Source organism: Mustela nigripes, chromosome 2 (genome assembly GCF_022355385.1).
Source record: "Mustela nigripes isolate SB6536 chromosome 2, MUSNIG.SB6536, whole genome shotgun sequence".
NCBI lineage: Eukaryota > Metazoa > Chordata > Mammalia > Carnivora > Mustelidae > Mustela > Mustela nigripes.
Genome location: NC_081558.1, coordinates 15,223,968 through 15,242,289, shown reverse-complemented (window position 1 = coordinate 15,242,289; position 18,322 = coordinate 15,223,968). Strand labels below are relative to the sequence as shown.

The 18,322-nt window shown below is 42.3% G+C and overlaps 1 protein-coding gene across 1 annotated transcript in view; it reads right to left on the bottom strand.

Annotated features, from left to right (window-relative positions):
• KIF15 (kinesin family member 15) overlaps nucleotides 1–18,322 on the bottom strand; it is a 71,116-nt gene that overhangs the window by 34,716 nt on the left and 18,078 nt on the right. The window contains exons 5-13 of the mRNA XM_059389534.1: nucleotides 16,950–16,987; nucleotides 13,401–13,498; nucleotides 11,912–12,091; nucleotides 9,245–9,454; nucleotides 6,332–6,457; nucleotides 6,043–6,165; nucleotides 3,262–3,385; nucleotides 873–955; nucleotides 414–623 (exon numbers count right to left, since the gene is read on the bottom strand). Coding sequence (XP_059245517.1) covers nucleotides 414–623; nucleotides 873–955; nucleotides 3,262–3,385; nucleotides 6,043–6,165; nucleotides 6,332–6,457; nucleotides 9,245–9,454; nucleotides 11,912–12,091; nucleotides 13,401–13,498; nucleotides 16,950–16,987 — 1,192 coding nt within the window. The remainder of the gene's footprint in view (nucleotides 1–413; nucleotides 624–872; nucleotides 956–3,261; nucleotides 3,386–6,042; nucleotides 6,166–6,331; nucleotides 6,458–9,244; nucleotides 9,455–11,911; nucleotides 12,092–13,400; nucleotides 13,499–16,949; nucleotides 16,988–18,322) is intronic.

The window sequence follows — 18,322 nt, the reverse complement described above, 5'->3', positions numbered from 1 at the left end:
ATTTGATTTTTTTTTTCCCCCTAACGATGTGCCTGTATTAACTACCCATCCTCCCCAGGGAAAAGGAAAAAAAGCATCAAGAAGTTGGAAGGGCCCCAAAGGGTGTGGGGAAGAAGTTGGAAGGATCCCAATGTACAGAGACCGCTGATTCAGACAACTGCTCACCGGGACAAGGGACAAGGGACACTTGCCTGCTGGGTGGGACGCTAATGCAACATCTCACAGTTCCTCCCCTCCTTCTTAATTTTACCATCATGGAAAATGGGGGGAAGAAGTTGTGCAATCATACAAGTCAGCTAAATTCGTTCAAAAACACTTTCCCGTTATATTAACTCACATGAATTTGGTGGCAAACTTAAATTTGCCCCGAACCTCCCTTCTTTTTAGAAATACTACAAATGTCATACACTCACTTGTTCCCGCAGAGTTTGGATTTCATCCCTTAATTCCGACAACAAGCGATCCTGCTCCGCTGGCAGAAAACTTCCCCGGGATTCCTTGAGGAGCTTCTCCAGGCGCATTATTTGATCCTCTCGGAATTTCACAATCATTTTATTAGATTGAATAAATTTTTCTTTTTTGAGGGTGAGGTCTTCTAACTGGGTAACTTTCTCTACCAGAGACTTAAGAAATTCATAATTTGGTTAAGCATGAAAAGGAATTCAGCCTCCCTGAAATTTCAGGGAGGCTGAATTTCCACAAACCAAGCAATAAACACTAACTTGACACTTAATCCCAAGGGCAAAATTAAATTTTCCACAGTTTTTCTTCATTTTCTTTATTTACTTGTGCCCTTTATTTCACTCAGAAAGGTGCCATCGAGCAAAAGCCTAAAATATCCGGAATGCCCTTTAACCGACTCAGTTTCCTACCTTCTTTTCCTGTTCAGATTTCTTAAAGAACAACATCGCCTCTTGAAAATACTTCATGTAATTAGTCTGATCTTTGTCTGTAACTGATCCAGTAAGAAAGAAAAGAAAATGGAAACAAATGTTTATCTCTCAAATTTTAGGACCAAGTATTGAGCTAAAACAGCCTCTGACTGTTCTCAATCTAAAAGAATCAGACTGTTGTACCCAGATCACAGATTTCAAATCAATCCTATCTACATATTAGCGATTCTTTGAAGAAAAATAAGTTCTTTCATCCTATTTAGTAAACACATACATGTTACTTATGACTGAATCCTGGAAGTGGATCTAAATGAAATTAGTATCTTTTTTCAGCACCTGTGAGGAAAGAATTATTCAAGATTATTTCTACACCGCCTTCCCATCACATCCATAGATATGGGGATATCATGGACATATGGTATCTGTTACCTGATTACAAAGTATGGGCATCTCTAGTTTGACTGTGTGTTGCTGTATCATGCTTTGCAGACACTGCATTCTTCACCAGTGGAGAGTTTGTGGCAACCCTGCCTCGACCAAGCCTACTGGTACCATTTTTCCAATAGCATTTGCTCACTTTGCGTCTCTATGTCACATTCTGGTAATTCTTGCAACGTTTCAACATTTTTCAGTATTGTTATTATATTTGTTACAGTTATCTGTCTGGGATCAGTGATCTTTGATGTTACCACTGTAATTACTTTGGGCACCACAAACCATGCCCATATCAAATGGCAAACTTAATGAATAAATGTGTTTTCTGAATGCTTGACTGCTTGACTGCCTGGCTCTTCCCCTCTCTCTCCCTCTCCTAGGCCTCCCTATTCTGAGATACAACAATATGGAAATTAGGCCCTTTAATAACCCTACGATAGCCTCCAAGTGTTCAAAGTGAAAAAAAAGTTGCACATCTCACTATAATCCTAAAGCTAGAAATGATTAAGCTTAGTGAGGAAGGCACGCTGAAAGTCAAGACAGGCTGAAAGTGAGGCCTCTTACTCCAAACAGCTAGCCAGGCTGCGAATGTGAAGGAAAAGTTCTGGAAGGAAGTGGAAAGTGCTACTCAAGCAAATCCATGAATGATAAGGAAGCAAAACAGCCTTATTGCTCTCAGGGAGAACTTTTAGTGGTCTGGATAGAAGATCACACCAGCCACAACATTCCCTTAAGCCAAAGCCTAGTCCAGAGCAAAACCCTGACTCTCTCCAATTCTGTGAAGGCTCAGAGAACTAAGGAAGCTGCAGAAGGAAAGTCTGAAGCCAGCGGAGGTTGGCTCATGAGGTTCAAGGAAAGAAGTCGTCTCCCTAATGTCAAAGTACAAGGCAAAGCATCAAGTGCTAATGTTCCTCTACTGGATCTGGGCAAAGTCAACTGAAAATCTGGAAACGATTCACCATCCTAGATGCCATTAAGAGTAATCATGATTCAGAGGAAGAGGTCAAAATGTCAATATGGAGTTTGGGAGAAATGGATTCCAGCCCTCGTGGAGGACTTTGAGGGATTAGAGTTCTCAGTGGAGGGAATAACCAGAGATGTGGGGAAAATAGCCCCAGAACTAGAACCACAAGTGGAGCCTGACGATGGGACTGAATTGCTCCAAGCTCCTGATAAAACATGAACGAATGAGGAATTACTTCTAATGGGACAAGGAACATAAGGTTCCCTGAGCTAGAATCTACTCGTGCGGAAGACAAGTGCTGTGAAGACTGCTGAGATGACCACAAAGGGTTTAGGGCGTCACATGACCTGAGCTGACAGGGCAGCAGCAGGACTTGAGAGGACCGACTCCCATTCCGAAAGAAGTCCTGTGGTGGGTAAGGGGCTATCAAACAGCATTTCATGCTACAGAGGAATCATTCGCAAAAGAAAGAGGCAATCGATGCAGCAAACTTCGCTGTTGTCTTATTTTAAGAAATTGCTACAGCTGTTCCAGCCCTCAGCAGCCACCGGCCGGATCAGTCAGCAGCCATCATCGTGCAAGCAAGACCCTCCGGCAGCAGAGAGGTTACAGTTGCTGAAGGGTCAGATGGGGGCTACCATTTTTCAGCAACTGAGTATTTTTAAAGTATGTATGTACATTGTGTTTTTAGACATAACACTACTGCACAAAATATACTACAGTATAGTGTAAACCTAAGTTTTATTTACTGATTGGCTTTACTGTAGTATTGGCTTTACCGCAACAGTCTGGCACCGAACCTGCAGAATCCCTGAGAGATGCCTATACTGTGTTCCCAGGTGGGTAAAACAAATACACTTGTTCAAAAATGGGGGTAGCTTTACTGTACTGTGCCTGTCATCAGAGGGTTCTCAAACTAATATCCGCATGTGGTCTTCCTCAGGATGAAGGACACTGTGTTCATCTCACCTTTGGTCAGAAAGCCTTCCGGTAGTAGCTGCCCTGAAGTAAACTGGGCCAGCTGATCTTTGAGCCTCTTCACTTCAGCCTGGAGCTGGCTCACATTTCCTTGGGTGTCTTCATTGACCACTGCCTGTTCAGGAATTTTTTAAAAAGCATTAAAAGAATACTCTTGAGTCATACAAGACTTGTGATTCTATTTGTTATAGGATCTAGAGTTACAAACACCAAACAAAACCACACTCCCAGCCCACAAACGGTCGCAAGGCCCCTAGATTCACAGTGTGCTAGAGAGGGGAGGAAGCCTCCCTTCCCTTTGCCTCATACCTACAGCCACGGGCTCTCCCCCACTCATCACCCCTCCTGGATGCTCCCACTTAGGGGTCCACCCTGTTGGGCTGAGCCACCCAGGGATCTGGGTGTGTGCACCTAACACTGCTGCTTCTTGGGAGAGCCCCAACCCCATGGAGAAGAGCAAACAGCTCTTCCCCTCTGGAAGGAGCATCCCCTCCTCTCTGTCTTGGCCCACTCTAAGGGGACGATGAACAGCAGAGCTGGCCTGAGCTCCATCAGCTTAGCAGAAACCCCCTTCTCCAAAAGAATCCACCCCTGTATTTCCTAATAGCCCTCCTGAAGAGAGGAGTTGGTGGACAGCTCTATTTCTGTTTTATTACCACACTAAATGTTATTTTAAAGAAACGTTTCTTGAAAAAATTATCTTAAAGGAATGACTTCTTTAAGATAACTTTTTTTTTTTAAGATTTTATTTATTTGACAGAGATCACAAGTAGGTAGAGAGGCAGGCAGAGAGAGGGGGAAGCAGCCTCCCCGCTAAGCAAAGCCTGATGCGGGGCTCCATCCCAAGACCCTGAGATCATGACCTGAGCCAAAGGCAGAGGCTTAACCCACTGAGCCACCCAAGTGCCCCCAAACTTTTTTTTTTATTAAAGATTTTATTTATCTGAGAGAAAGCCAGTGCGCGTGCACACGTGTGAGTGTACCAGCAGGGGGAGCTGCAGGTAGATGATGATGCTGGACTCAATCCCAGGACCCTGGGATCACCACCTGAGCTGAAGACAAATGCTTAACCAACTGAGCCCCTCGTTAAGACAACTTCTAAGAGGTTCAAAAAGGCCCATAACACCTAGAGGGTGATAATAAGAGCTAACAGTTTAACTACCAATCAGCTCAAAGGGCCCCAGCTGTGAAATACCCAATATCCTAAAAAGGGAGGAAAACTTTCTGACACAGTCCTGAGGTCCCCGTGTTCTTGTCTTAAGCCAGGTCTGCCCACTGGGAAAAATCTAAACAGCACACGCTTAAATGAGTCCCAGATATCCTAGTCACTTCCCACCAGCAGGCTGCAGAATAGGACTTACCATTGCTAATAATTAGTACTAAGGCTCCTCCTGGTTTTACCGTTTGATGTATTCAGCAGCCATTTCTAGTTGCTTCTGATGCTTACCGCCAGTCTCATTTCAAGGCACTCCCTGTACATTCTGACATCACTGCCCCATCAGTGACATCATAATCCTAATTATCCCTGCTGTTCTCCACTCTCCAAAAACTCTTAGTAAGCCCGAAGAGACAGGGTCAGGAAGCCCTAGTGATTTTTCCTCCTTATATTATGAATACCCCACTACAGAGTCATACATAATCCAATAAAATAAATCAACAACTAGACCTATACTCTTCTGACTTATCCAGGAGAAGAGGCAACATGGACCTCTTTACTTTTACACGCTAGGATGATCATGGAGTCTACCTGCGGGACAGAAATGACCAACTTCTCATCTGAAAGAAAGAGGAAATTAATCTGCCAATTCATGGCACTGTAATTCTTTTGTCTAGAACCAAAGGGGCATCCAGCCTTTCCAAAATAAGTGGGGGACCCCTGCTCCAGGGGCTGTTAAAGAGCTGCTTGCTCATAGCCAAATATGTCTGCCATCTGTTTTTGTAAGTAGAGCTGCACTAGAACATAGTCATGCCCTTATGTTTGCGTACTGCTGACAGCTGCTTTCTCACCACCAAGGCAGAGCTGAGTAGCTGGGACAGACGCTATCTAAGAAGCCTCAAATATTTACCTTTACAGAAAAGCTTCTTTGACCACTGGTGTACACAAATATCAAGGAAGCTTCTTATATACAAGAAAAATGGGGAGGGGCGCCTGGGTGGCTCAGTGGGTTAAAGCCTCTGCCTTCAGCTCAGGTCATCATCTTAGGGTCCTGGGATCAAGCCTCACATTGGGCTCTCTGCTCAGCAGGGAGCCTGCTTCTGCCACCCCCTCTCTCTGCCTGCCTCTCTGCCTACTTGTGATCTCTGTCTGTCAAAGAAATAAAAATCTTAAAAAAAAAAAAAAAAAAAGAAAGAAAGAAAGAAAGAAAAATGGCGAATCCTTGCAGGTACAAACAACGTAAAAGGCAAAGCTTGTCAACATCAAACTGTCTTCATAGTGAAGCCCCAGCGAGTGCGCGCACACGCGCACACACACACACACACACACACCCCAATCCCTCTGTTAGCAATGGTTTGGGTAAATAAATTTAGTCTCCAACCCAGTTAGAAAGGAAAAATGCCTTCCTTTAAGAAAAATCAAGTCAAACCATACCAACCATAAGACCTAATCTAGATCTCAAATTCCTTGAGCAATACAGAAAGCTAGGAAAGATGAAACAAATCTTACTTAGAATTAAGCTTTCAAAGAGAAATAAATAGAAGTTAGTGTTTATATTAGGGCAATTACAAGCTTAAGTATTTTTCTAATTTACTTAATTGTACTCAGTATTTTACCTTATTTTTAATCAGCTTGGCTCTCTGAGCAAAATTAAGTGTTGACAGTGTTTCCCCAAAACACCTGGATCCAGGATGAACATTTGCGATTATGGCTGTTTTGGCATTGCCTCCAAGGGAATCCTGTTTAATGATATGAATGGTATACATTTTCAGGGAAGAAACCATAAGTACTTTGTTAAGCAAAGAAAATGGATATTCTTACCACTAAGGCTGAGAGAGTACATGACTGTCAACCACAGTGAGCATAACCCAAAAAAGGGCCCAGGAAGCCAATGGTCTACTTTACCCGAAGTAAGAAGGTAAGTTTGGAGTCTCTGTAGCAAACGTGCCTCTGTTTTCCATTACCTACGTCGACAAGCGCAGTAATCACTTGGCCCAGGCAGCTTAATGACCGGTTTATATTACCTGCCTCCTAAGGGGAAAAAGAATAAAATTCGAGATGCACTGGTTTCATTTTAGTATTTTGAATTAAAATATGCCTAGCAGTGAATTTTGAATGGAACATCAAGTCATGGACAATATTACCTTTTTTTTTTTTTTTTCCAGTCACAGACAATATTACTAAGGATAACTGACTTTCCACCAGATGTCCTCAACTACTCCCTAACCTTTTCCTATTTGACCCACTCTGCAATTTTCATATTCAAAGACAAACACAGAAATTATGTAAAGAAAACAAAAAGCCACCTCATAATTCTAAGAGTTTTAAATTGACCTATAGGTAGGGATAAAAGCTGGGAAAGAACGGAGAAAAAAGGCGACAGCAGTGAATTAATAAGGAGTATTTTTCAATACTTTTATGTTAAAATGTTTGCTACATTAAAAGAGTGTGAATAATAACCCATTCATTCCACATCCCACAAAGTCACTGATGAACTTATCAGAAGAGATTATTCAGTCTAATTCTGTAAAGTGTAATAAGACCCTTTTAAAAAGTGATTTGGGCGGGGCGCCTGGGTGGCTCAGTGGGTTAAGCCGCTGCCTTCAGCTCAGGTCATGATCTCAGGGTCCTGGGATCGAGTCCTGCATCGAGTCCTGCATCGGGCTCTCTGCACAGCAGGGAGCCTGCTTCCCTCTCTCTCTCTCTCTCTGGCTGCCTCTCCGTCTACTTGTGATTTCTCTCTGTCAAATTAATAAATAAAATCTTTAAAAAAAAAAAAAAGTGGTTTTGGGGGACGCCTGGGTGGCTCAGTGGGTTAAAGCCTCTGTCTTCGGCTTAGGTCATGATCCCAGGGTCCTGGGATCAAACCCCGAATCGGGCTCTCTGCTCAGCAGGGAGACTGCTACCCCCCTCTCTCTACTTGTGATCTCTGTCCAATAAATAAAATCTTTTTTTTTTTAAGATTTTATTTATTTATTTGACAGATAGAGATCACAAGCAGACAGAAAGGCAGGCAGAGAGAGAGGGGAGGAAGCAGGCTTAAAAAAAAAAAAGTGGTTTGGGGAGGGCAAAATGTTGGGGTTGAATATGCTACACTGGATTTTTATTGTAGTTATCATACTTCAATAACTGGGTCTGCAGTGGTCGGAGTACAGAAGAGAGAATGTGCGTATTCTCAAGCAAGATGCTCGGAGTTCAAGTGCAGCTGTTTTATCAGTCAGTAAATCAGAAAGGTGTTGACAGCACTGTCTGTGAGCTGGACTACTTCTGCTTGAATTCCGATCTACTCCTAGCTGTGAGCCCCCGGACAATTTCACTCCTGTTTCTCCAAAACTGAAAGGATCACAGTACCTACTTTCCAGAGATGCTGGGAAGATTAAATAAGTTAATACACATGAAGCACTTGAAACAAGACCAGCATATGTCTTATCGTAAAAACTGGCTATTTCTCTCTGCTTCGTGTCTCCATAGAAACATGAGCTTAGGGGCGCCTGGGTGGCTCAGTGGGTTAAAGCCTCTGCTTTTGGCTCAGGTCATGATCCCAGGGTCCTGGGATCGAGCCCCACATTGGGTTCTCTGCTCAGCGGGGAGCCTGCTTCCTCCTCTCTCTCTCTTTCTGCCTCTCTGCCTACTTGTGATCTCTGCCTCTGTCAAATAAATAAATAAATCTTTAAAAAAAAAAAAAAAAGAAAAAGTAACATGAGCCTAAGTTCACCTGAAACTGCCTGAGAGCTTAGGAAGCTCAGATCCTCACTTTCTTTTCTTTTTTCTTTTTTTTTTTTTTAAAGATTTTATTTATTTGTCAGAAAGAGAGAGAGAGAAAGCACACAAGCAGGCAGAGAGGCAGGCAGAGGAGGAGAGAGAGGCAGGCTCCCTGCTGAGCAAGGAGCCCGATGCAGGACTCGATCCGAGGACCCTGGGATCCTGACCTGAGCCAAAGGCAGCAGCTTAACCCACTGAGCCACCCAGGCGTCCCAGATCCTCACTTTCAATGTAAATAGTAGATGGTCCTTCACCATTTCTGACACTCCCTCACAGCCCTCATACACTTTCACCTACAGCATCCACACCCTTTACTGACAAAACAGACCACACACATTTACAGAGCAGTAAAATGTATCTGGAGAACCTCAGGCCCCACTGCCAATCCCTCAGCCTAGGACTGGGTCCTTGCTCTCCCCCTGAAATATTAACCACCTTAGCTGCCCTCCTTTCTCTCCAGACCCTCCCCTCATGAGTCTGGTATGATTGGCCAGATGGCTAAGCTTCTATAAAACGGACTTTTGCATGAAATCACTTAAAACTTTTCAGTGTTTCCCAGCATTCAGAGAACTGAATGCAAACCTGGTCTGGCCCTCCTGGTCCTCGGTGATCTGGGTGATCTGGGCCTGCTTGCACCTAGGACCCAACCCATTCATTGATCTGCGCTGAAATGCCGAATGCCATACTCCCTTGAGGTGTCCCCCTGCTGGGCATGTATGCCCTGTTCTCTCCCAATCCAAATCCTGCCCCCTTGGAGAACCCAATTCAAGAACTCCTTCTTTTCTATGCTTCCCCCAAGCAATCCAGTCCCTTCTTCCTCTGGCCCTGGCTGATATTTGTACTGCCATCCTTTCTGGCATGAATTCAAATACTCTGGCTACCGACACACTTGTTCTAGCCCACGTATGTTTAATGTCCCTACCCCATAACAAAAATTTCCACATCTTTAGAATGGAAGCACATTCTGATTCCTTTGTAACCTCCACACACTCACGCTGGTACTGACTTCCAGTAATTAATTCACACACAAGTTGAAGATCATAACTCCACTATTACCTTTAACCTCATCCCTTCTGCATGGGTGTCTTTTTGCCTTTCGGATCCTGCTAAGTCCACCAGATTGAGTAGGGAGGTCCTTATATTCACAGTCTCATTGCTTTTCTCCATCGACTCTATTGTAATTGTAAAGACTGCATGAGACCGAGAAGATTCTCTATTCATTGACGTCGAAGCCACACGTCTGTTTCTCCATCCTCCAGACAGCACCTATGCAAAAGGGAAAATTGCTACAACTTATAAGTGACACAACAGCCATTTTCATACTGACAGAGTATACAGACAAAAATATTAGTAAAAGTGTAAAACCCTTACCCAAGGATATATATTCTTCTCATGCACAAACTAACAAAACTGGCCACTGTATTAATTCATAAATCATTTCTCAATAAATTTCAAAGCATCACATAAGACCATATTTTCTGATCCCGTGGCAATTAAGAGTCAACATGATAAATTTTAAATTACCATAAATCTGGAATTTCAAGCATTTCTAAGCGATTCATGGGTCAAAAAATAAAATTATAATGGAAAAATACTTAGGTCCATAAGACAATTAAGATATTAAAAAATTGTGTGAGGACACCTGGGTGGCTCAGTGGGTTAAGACTCTGCCTTTGCCTCGGGTCATGATCTCAGGGTCCTGGGATCGAGCCTCACATTGGGTCCTCTGCTCAGCAGGGAGCCTGCTTCCCCCCCCCTCTCTCTCTGCCTGCCTCTCTGCCTACTTGTGATCTCTCTCTCTCTCTCAAATAAGTAAATAAAACTAAAAAAAAAAAAAAAAAAAGCTTTATAAAACTTGTGTGTGGTTTAAGCAATAATAAGTAGTAACACTTAACATTTAATAGCATTAAACACTTCCACCACAAAAGAAAGGGCCTACTAACCTAAGCACCCAGCTTAATTAGTTGGAACAAGGATAGCAGGATGAACCCAAGGAAAAACAAAGAAAACCTTAAAAGAGCAAAGCCACATAAATAATATCAACTATGTAAAAAAAGAAAATGAAATACAGCGAAGTATTTTAAAAATGAGAATACTGAGAACAGCTTTATGTCAATATATTTGAAAACTGAGAGGAAACTGAAATTTTCTAGAAACAAAAAACTTCCCAAAACTTCTGACCCAAGAAGAGTTTGTAAAATGCCTGCATGGCTCTAATACAGAATTTTTACCGTTGATTTTAGCCAAAACTACAATGGAATTCCAACCAAAATCTCAACATAATTTTTTTTGGTATGTATATATACACAAAAACACACACACACACTGGGTCACAGGTAAAACCTATTGCTTACTATGAGAGTCACAGTTTAAAAAGTTTGAAGATCGAAGAATAAATTACTGAACTGTGATACATACACACACAGACAACACAGACACACAAATATTCGTACAATGAACTACACAGCAGTGAAGATAAGTGATATACGACATGGATAAAAATTTCATAAATGTTTAGTTTTAAAAAGTTATAGAAAGCTAAATACACATGATTTATTAAAACTCAAAAACAGGCAAAACTAACATTTTCAGAAATACATATGTAGGTGATTTAAAAGTGGAAGGAGGGCGTCTGGGTGGCTGAGTTGGTTGGGCCACTGCCTTTGGCTCGGGTCATGATCCCAGAGTCCAGGGATTGAGTCCCACATCCTGCATTGGGCTCCCTGTTCAGCAGCGAGTCTGCTTCTCCATCTGACCTTCTCCCCTCTCGTGCTCCCTCTCACTGTCTCTCTCTCTCTCTCTCTCAAGTAAATAAATAAAATCTTAAAAAAAAAAAAAAAAAAAAGTGGAAGGAAATGATCGTGACATTCAGCACAATGTTGATTTTTAGGAAGGAGCCAGGGACATGAGGTAGGGAGGGGCATACAGGTTGACATGATAGTATTGATGATATCTGGGTCTTGAATTCTTAAGGTCCTCTGCGTTCATTTTAACATTAAGCTAGTAACTTCTATGCATGTGGTAGTATTTCGTATGTGTCAAATATCACACGATAAAAAACCGTTTAAAATCAACTGGCCAGATCAGATGGCATAAAAATGCCGTATTTTGTAAATTCCTGTCAAGAGGTTTATTTGCCCTGGGCACCTGGGTGGCTCAGTGGGTTAAAGCCTCTGCCTTCCCCTCAGGTTATAATCTGCTCAGCAGGGAGCCTGATTCCTCCTCTCTCTCTCTCTCTCTGCCTGCCTCTCTGCCTACTTGTGATCTCTGTCAAATAAATAAATAAAATCTTAAAATAAAAAAGGTTTATTTGCCCTGAGCCAAGTGCTAACTCGTTTACCTAATAAGTAAACAAGGGTAGAAAATAAAGGGAAGAGAACAGCCCATTGGTTTAAAGAGCAGCAATCCCAGAAGCTCCTCAAAGGGGCAGCTCCCAGGGAGAATCACTGGAGAAATACGACAATAACAAACTATCCCTATGGGCCCTGCAGGGTCCCTGACTGGAACAAACAGCACCAAAATCATGCAAAATCAAGAGGCTTTCAAAGTCCTATTCGAACTAAGGGGAGATCAGTCATATTCTTTTTTCTTCTCATGAACATTCTGTGTCACGCCTTTACGGAATTATTTTTAGTAGCTCAATTCTTGCTTTTTTTGAGATCAAAGTGCTTTTCACAGCATGCGATGTTGCCTAAGGATCAAAGTGCTCAAGGTGTCGGGTACCTGATAGGCTTCAGCAGCCGAGGTCACCACCTGTTCCACGGCACCAACAACGAAGACTCCCTTCTTGATGTGCTCCCTTAAGTACAGTCCGGCTGAGGCAGAGTCCAGTAGGTCGTAGATCTGCTCGTTGTAGATTTCAATAAAGGAGCACTTACAGAGGAAACTCTTCCCAGCTCCAGCCTGGAAAGTGAAGCCTCGTTTAGACATTTTCTTCTCACGAGTTCATCCCTATCCTTCATGAGCATCACCGCCTTTCATGCTTCGCAAGGCCTACATTTCCTTCCAAGCTATCCTTTACACAATACAAGGTATATAAAAGTCAGTTGCAAATCTAGGTAACTAGTTTTAACATATCGTGACAAGTTTAGGCAGCATCAAACTGTGATCCCAGGAGGCCTAGGTCTCCGGAAGTGACTCAGAAGCAAGACAGGGAGGTGGGACTTGAGCAGTCCAGATGGGCAATTCCACCTTCTTAAACTGAGGGATCACTGACATAAACAACATGTTAGCTTCAGGGGTACAACATATTAATTCAGAATTTATATCTGTTGAGAAAAAATCACCACAGTGAATCTAGTTAAATCCATCACTGTACAGTTACAAATTTTTTTCCTTGTGATGAGAAAGAGCAAGTCCTTTTTTATCTGTCATATACTGGACTTACTCAGAAAGTTTTACTTCCATCAAGTGTTACATTCTTGAAAAGACTGAAAATAATTGGTCTCAAAAGCCTCTCTCTAGGATTTTTAACCACAGGAATGTGGAGCGCTGAAGTTCTTTCACTGGCACCCAAGGTACAGGGCTAACTGTAAAGGTTAGGGATCATTTCTGCAAAGGAACTAATGGTAAGCCAATGTTGTGCATCCGCCTCCTTGGTATGCATGCGATAGAAAATGTTCCACTAAGGGCTCCTAAACATGGAATTCATCAAGCTAAAGAAGCACAATCACGAGAAATGCCCACCCTGAGAGCCAGCGGAAGAAAGAAGCTCACTTCGCCAGGATGATGGAGTCACACACACATAGTTTATGAAAACTAAACTATGATCAGGTGGCAGAAGGTGCCACAAAGGAGGCAAGGATGGGCCCATCGCTCCAGGGCATACTGAGGGTCTAGAGATACCCGCATTCAACTGTGAGCCTATGTGCAGGGAAGTGATGGGGCTTAATAAATCTGTTTTCCTCAGTTAAGATTTTCTTTATACTTTCGCTCTTGCAAAAACCTGATAGCCTAAGAAGCAGTACATTTTTCTTCCTTTTATTCTGAGTTCACGGAGGACGCATGGCTTAAAAACCAAAAATTTAAAAAAAATTAAAAACTCAGAATCCTTCATTTTTTCTTAAGAACTGAGAGGTTTTTGTATGCCACACTAGCTTATCCACATTGTAGAGTACCACCTATGACCTTCCATGTGTTATGAGCTAATTATTAGTAGCTAACTGCTTGAAACCAGAATTTCATAGAACCACTTTATTTTTACAAGTTTTACCTTCTCTTTTTCACGATCAATTAAGGAAAACAAATATTCGAAACTTCGTGGGATTACTCCTCTCAGGTTATGAGAAAAATGATCAGATTCAGATGGTCCTAAAGAAATGTAAAAAAATACTTAAGTAGCTATTCATCTTAATTCTACAGTAGTCCTTCAAAATGACAATACTGAAAGGAAATTTATACAGAAAGAAGATGACACACTGTATAATCAGTTCCTTCTTTGTGCCCCCATACAACTTAAATTTTAGTTTGAGAGACTGAATAGTACTTGCCCATCAATGGGCCTGAAGGAAGGGCCCATGATAGCCACTAACACTGTCTTGGTTGCTATAACCCAGAATATTTTTTAAAAAAGATTTTATTTATTTATTTGACAGAGAGAGGGAGATCACAAGTAGGCAGACAGGCAGGCAGAAGGAAAGGGGGAAGCAGGCTCCCCGCCGAGCAGAGAACCCAATGCAGCATTCAATCCCAGGACCCTGAGATCATGACCTGAGCTGAAGGCAGAGGCTTAACCCACTGAGCCACCTGGGCGCTCCTAACCTGGGATATTTTAAATGGCCCTTGTAGGGGCACCTGGTGATGCAGTCACGTAAGCATCCAACTCTTGCTTTCAGCTCAGGTCATGATCTCAGGCTCTTGAGATGGAGCCCAGCCACTCAGTGGTGAGGCTGCTTGAGATTCTCTCCCTCTGCCCACACGCCTCACCCCCACACTCTCTCTAAAGTAAATAAAAGCTTTCAAAAAATAAATGGCCCTTGTAAACTGTACCGTGTGTGTGTGTATGTGTATATATACACACAAACATATAGGAGGTAGAAAAGTGCAAGTAAGTAATCAAAAAGGACAAATAATATGTGCGCAGATAATTTTATAACCCTTTCCTGTTAAATAATAAACAAAGATAATCAATATATTCTTTAGTGGGGCACCTGGGTGGCTCAGTGGGTTAAGCCGCTGCCTTCGGCTCAGGTCATGATCTCAGGGTCCTGGGATCGAGCCTCGCATCGGGCTCTCTGCTCAACGGGGAGCCTGCTTCCCCCTCTTTCTCTCTGCCTGCCTCTCTGCCTACTTGTGATCTTTCTCTCTGTCAAATAAATAAATAAAATCTTAAATATATATATATATATATATATATATATATATATATATATATATTCTTTAGTTACCCTCATCACCACCTGCCTCTTCTATGCCTTAGCTCCTTAGCTTCCACTCTAGCCCCTCCTAGTCTAGTCCATTCATCTACCTCAGAAATCTTTTTAATTATACATCGGATCACGTAGTTCTTTTTAAAAAAAACCTTCCAATGACTTCACATCCCACTCAGCAAAATCCTAAATCATCGCCATGTCCTACATGACCTGGCCTCAGGGTACAATTCCAACTTCCATCCCTGCTAGCCCCTTATTCTGGAAAACTCCCCTCTAGCCCCATAGGTCTTTCAGCTGTTCTATGAACACTTTTTTTTTTTTTTAAGATTTTATTTATTTATTTGACAGACAGAGATCACAAGCAAGCAGAGAGGCAGGCAGAGAAGGGGAAGCAGTCTCCATGCTGAGCAAGGAGCCCGATGCAGGGCTTGATCCCAGGACCCTGAGATCATGACCTGAGCTGAAGGCAGAGGCTTTAACCCACTGAGCCACCCAGGTGCCCTCTATGAACACTTTTGAACATGCTTCCAACTCAGAGGCTAATGTCTGAAAGGTGCTTCTCCCAGAGGTCTCATGGTTCCTTTTCATTTCACTCAGTAATTCTCTTTCTTACTACAACTCACAGTTCAGAAACCATTAAAAAACAAACAAACAAACAAAAAAAAAAACAACGAAAAAACCCACAACCAAAATTCAACCACAAGAAAATAAAAAACTTGGCCAAAGGAAAATACCTTAACTGCAAAAACAAATGAGAAACCTAGAGAAAATCTGCTACCTATATTGTAGACAAAGGACTAACCTCTCTATTTTACAAAAATCCCCACAAATGAGTAGGAAAAAGACAAGCTAATTTTTTAAATGGGAAAAAAGCTTAAATGGGCATTTTACAGAGAGGCTGTTCAAATGTCCAATAAACATGTGAAAGGTATTTAGCTGTCTACAGACACCAGGGAACTGCAAAGAAAAACACAATGAGATAGCACTATGCATACTCCAGAATGGCTAAAATTTAAAAAACTGACAATACCACATATAGACAAGGATATGGAGTTCCTAGAACTTTCATATCTATCATGACCATATCTACTGGAGCTGATAAACATGTAACTATGACCCAGCAATTCCACTCCTAGAAATGAACCTTAAAAAACACATACAAGGGTGCCTGGGTGGTTCAATGTGTTAAAGCCTCTGCCTTTGGCTCAGGTCATGATCCTGAAGTCCTGGGATCGAGCCTCGCATTGGGCTCTCTCCTCAGCAGGGAGCCTGCTTCCCCCCACCCCTCTGCCTGCCTCTCTGCCTACTTGTGATCTCTGTCAAATAAATATGATCTTAAAAATAAAAATAAGGGCGCCTGGGTGGCTCAGTGGGTTAAGCCGCTGCCTTCGGCTCAGGTCATGATCTCAGGGTCCTGGGATCGAGTCCCGCATTGGGCTCTCTGCTCAGCAGGGAGCCTGCTTCCCTCTCTCTCTCTCTCTGCCTGCCTCTCCATCTACTTGGGATTTCTCTCTGTCAAATAAATAAATAAAATCTTTAAAAAAAAATAAAAATAAAAATAAAAATAAAAATAAAAAACACATATAGGAAAAAGCAGTCATGGCCACATTATACATATAGTCTAAAGTTGGAAATAATCCAAACGTCCATCAGCACTAGAATGGAAAAGGTGGCATACCCGTACAATGATACACTACAGAGCAATGGAATAAACTACTAGGATAGCCAACAACATGGTGAATCTTAGAAACTTAATGCTGCGAAGAAGCCAGACATAAGAGGACACATAGTAAAATTTCATCTGTAGAAGCTTAAAAACAAGCAAAACTGATGGTGACAGAGAAGTCAGCATAATACATATTTCAGGGGAAGGAGGGAGGTAGTTACTGATTGGGAATCTTGATCTGGGTGGTGATTGCACAGATTTATAAATATATAAAGTCACTAAACCTAGTTCGGGGCACCTGGGTGGTTCAGTTGGTTCAATGATTGCATTCGGCTCAGGGCATGATCCTGGCCCCCTGGGATTAAGGGCTCCCTGCTCAGCAGGGAGTCTACTTCTCCCTCTGACCCTTCCCAGGCTCTCTCGTTCATTTTCTCTCTCTCAAATAAATAAATAAAATCTTAAAAAAAATAAAAAGCAAAAGCAAACCCAATTCAAAAACTGTCCATGGAGCACCTACTCTGCGCTGAGCATTGACCGGGAACAGAGCTGCAAACACAGACTTTGCTATCACAATCTGACAGAAGCCTGGGAAACAGCCCTACCTTTATGAGATCAACATCGTATATAGAAAGTATGCCTTCCCCCAGAATGTACTAGGTGCTTCGGTGCTGTCATCAGAGAAGGTGTGGATTAAGTCAGGAAATGATCATCTTAACTCACTTACCCATCATCGTAAATGTTTTTCCTGAGCCCGTCTGTCCACTGTAAAAATAAATGTTTTACATGTTATTTTTACACATGAAACTTAAAAGCCTACCCTCCTACTTTAATATGGTCTACTAGTTTATACATTTTTCCCACAAAAACTTATTTTATTTCTTTTTTAAAAGTATATTAGGTAGAGGAGCCTGCCAGGCTGTTGGTAGATCATGCAACTCTTGATCTCGGTGTTGTGAGTTCAAGGTCCACGTTGAGCACAGACCTTACTTAAAAAAATAATAATAATAAACTGGGGGGACGGCTGGGTGGCTCAGCCAGTTAAGCACCCGTCTTCAGCCCAGGTCATGATCCCAGGCTCCTGGGATCAAGTCCCACATTGGGCTTGCTGCTCCTTCAGAAGCCTGCTTCTCCCTCTGCCTGCTGCTACCCCCTCCTTGTGTGCACTCTCTCTCTCTGACAAATAAATAAATAAAATCTTAAAAATTTTTTTTAAAAGGGGGCGCCTGAGTGGCTCCGTGGGTTAAAGCCTCTGCCTTCGGCTCAGGTCATGATTCCAGGATCCTAGGATCGAGCCCCGCATCAAGGCTCTCTGCTCAGCAGGGAGCCTGCTTCCTCCCTCTCTCTCTGCCTGCCTCTCTGCCTACTTGTGATATCTGTCTGTCAAATAAATAAATAAAATTTTTTAAAAAACTATAAAAATTAAAAAAAAAAAATTGGGGCCACCTGGGTGGCTCAATCGGTTAAGTACTGGACTTTGGCTCAGGTCATGGTCTCAGGGTTCTGGGATTGAGCCTCATGTCAGGTTCCATGCTCAGTGAGGAGTCTGCCTCTCACTCTCCCCTCTGCCCCTTCTCTTGCTCTTGCTCTCTGTCTCTCCCAAATAGATAAAATCTTTTTTTTTTTAAAGATTTTATTTATTTATTTGACAGAGATCACAAGTAGGCGGAGAGGCAGGCAGAGAGAGAGAGAGAGAGAGAGCAGGAAGCAGGCTCCCCGCTGAGCAGAGAGCCCGACGCGGGGCTCGATCCCAGGACCCTGGGATCATGACCTGAGCCGAAGGCAGAGGCTTTAACCCGCTGAGCCACCCAGGCGCCCCAGATAAAATCTTTAATAAAAAATATATATATACTAAGTGACAAGTGAATGATTCATTTTCTTTCTTTCCTATTCTACCACTAGGAAATACACTGTTCATTATCTGGTAATGCTTCAGGATTATACAAACACAGACATCAGAATTTTCAGTAAATTTTTATTTACAAAACTGAAATGCTCCGCATACTGCTCTGTAATATTTTGTCCTTTAATTTTATCTCAGATGTTTCTAAGCCAGTAAATAGCAACCTACCTCATTATTTTTAATAGCTACATTGTATA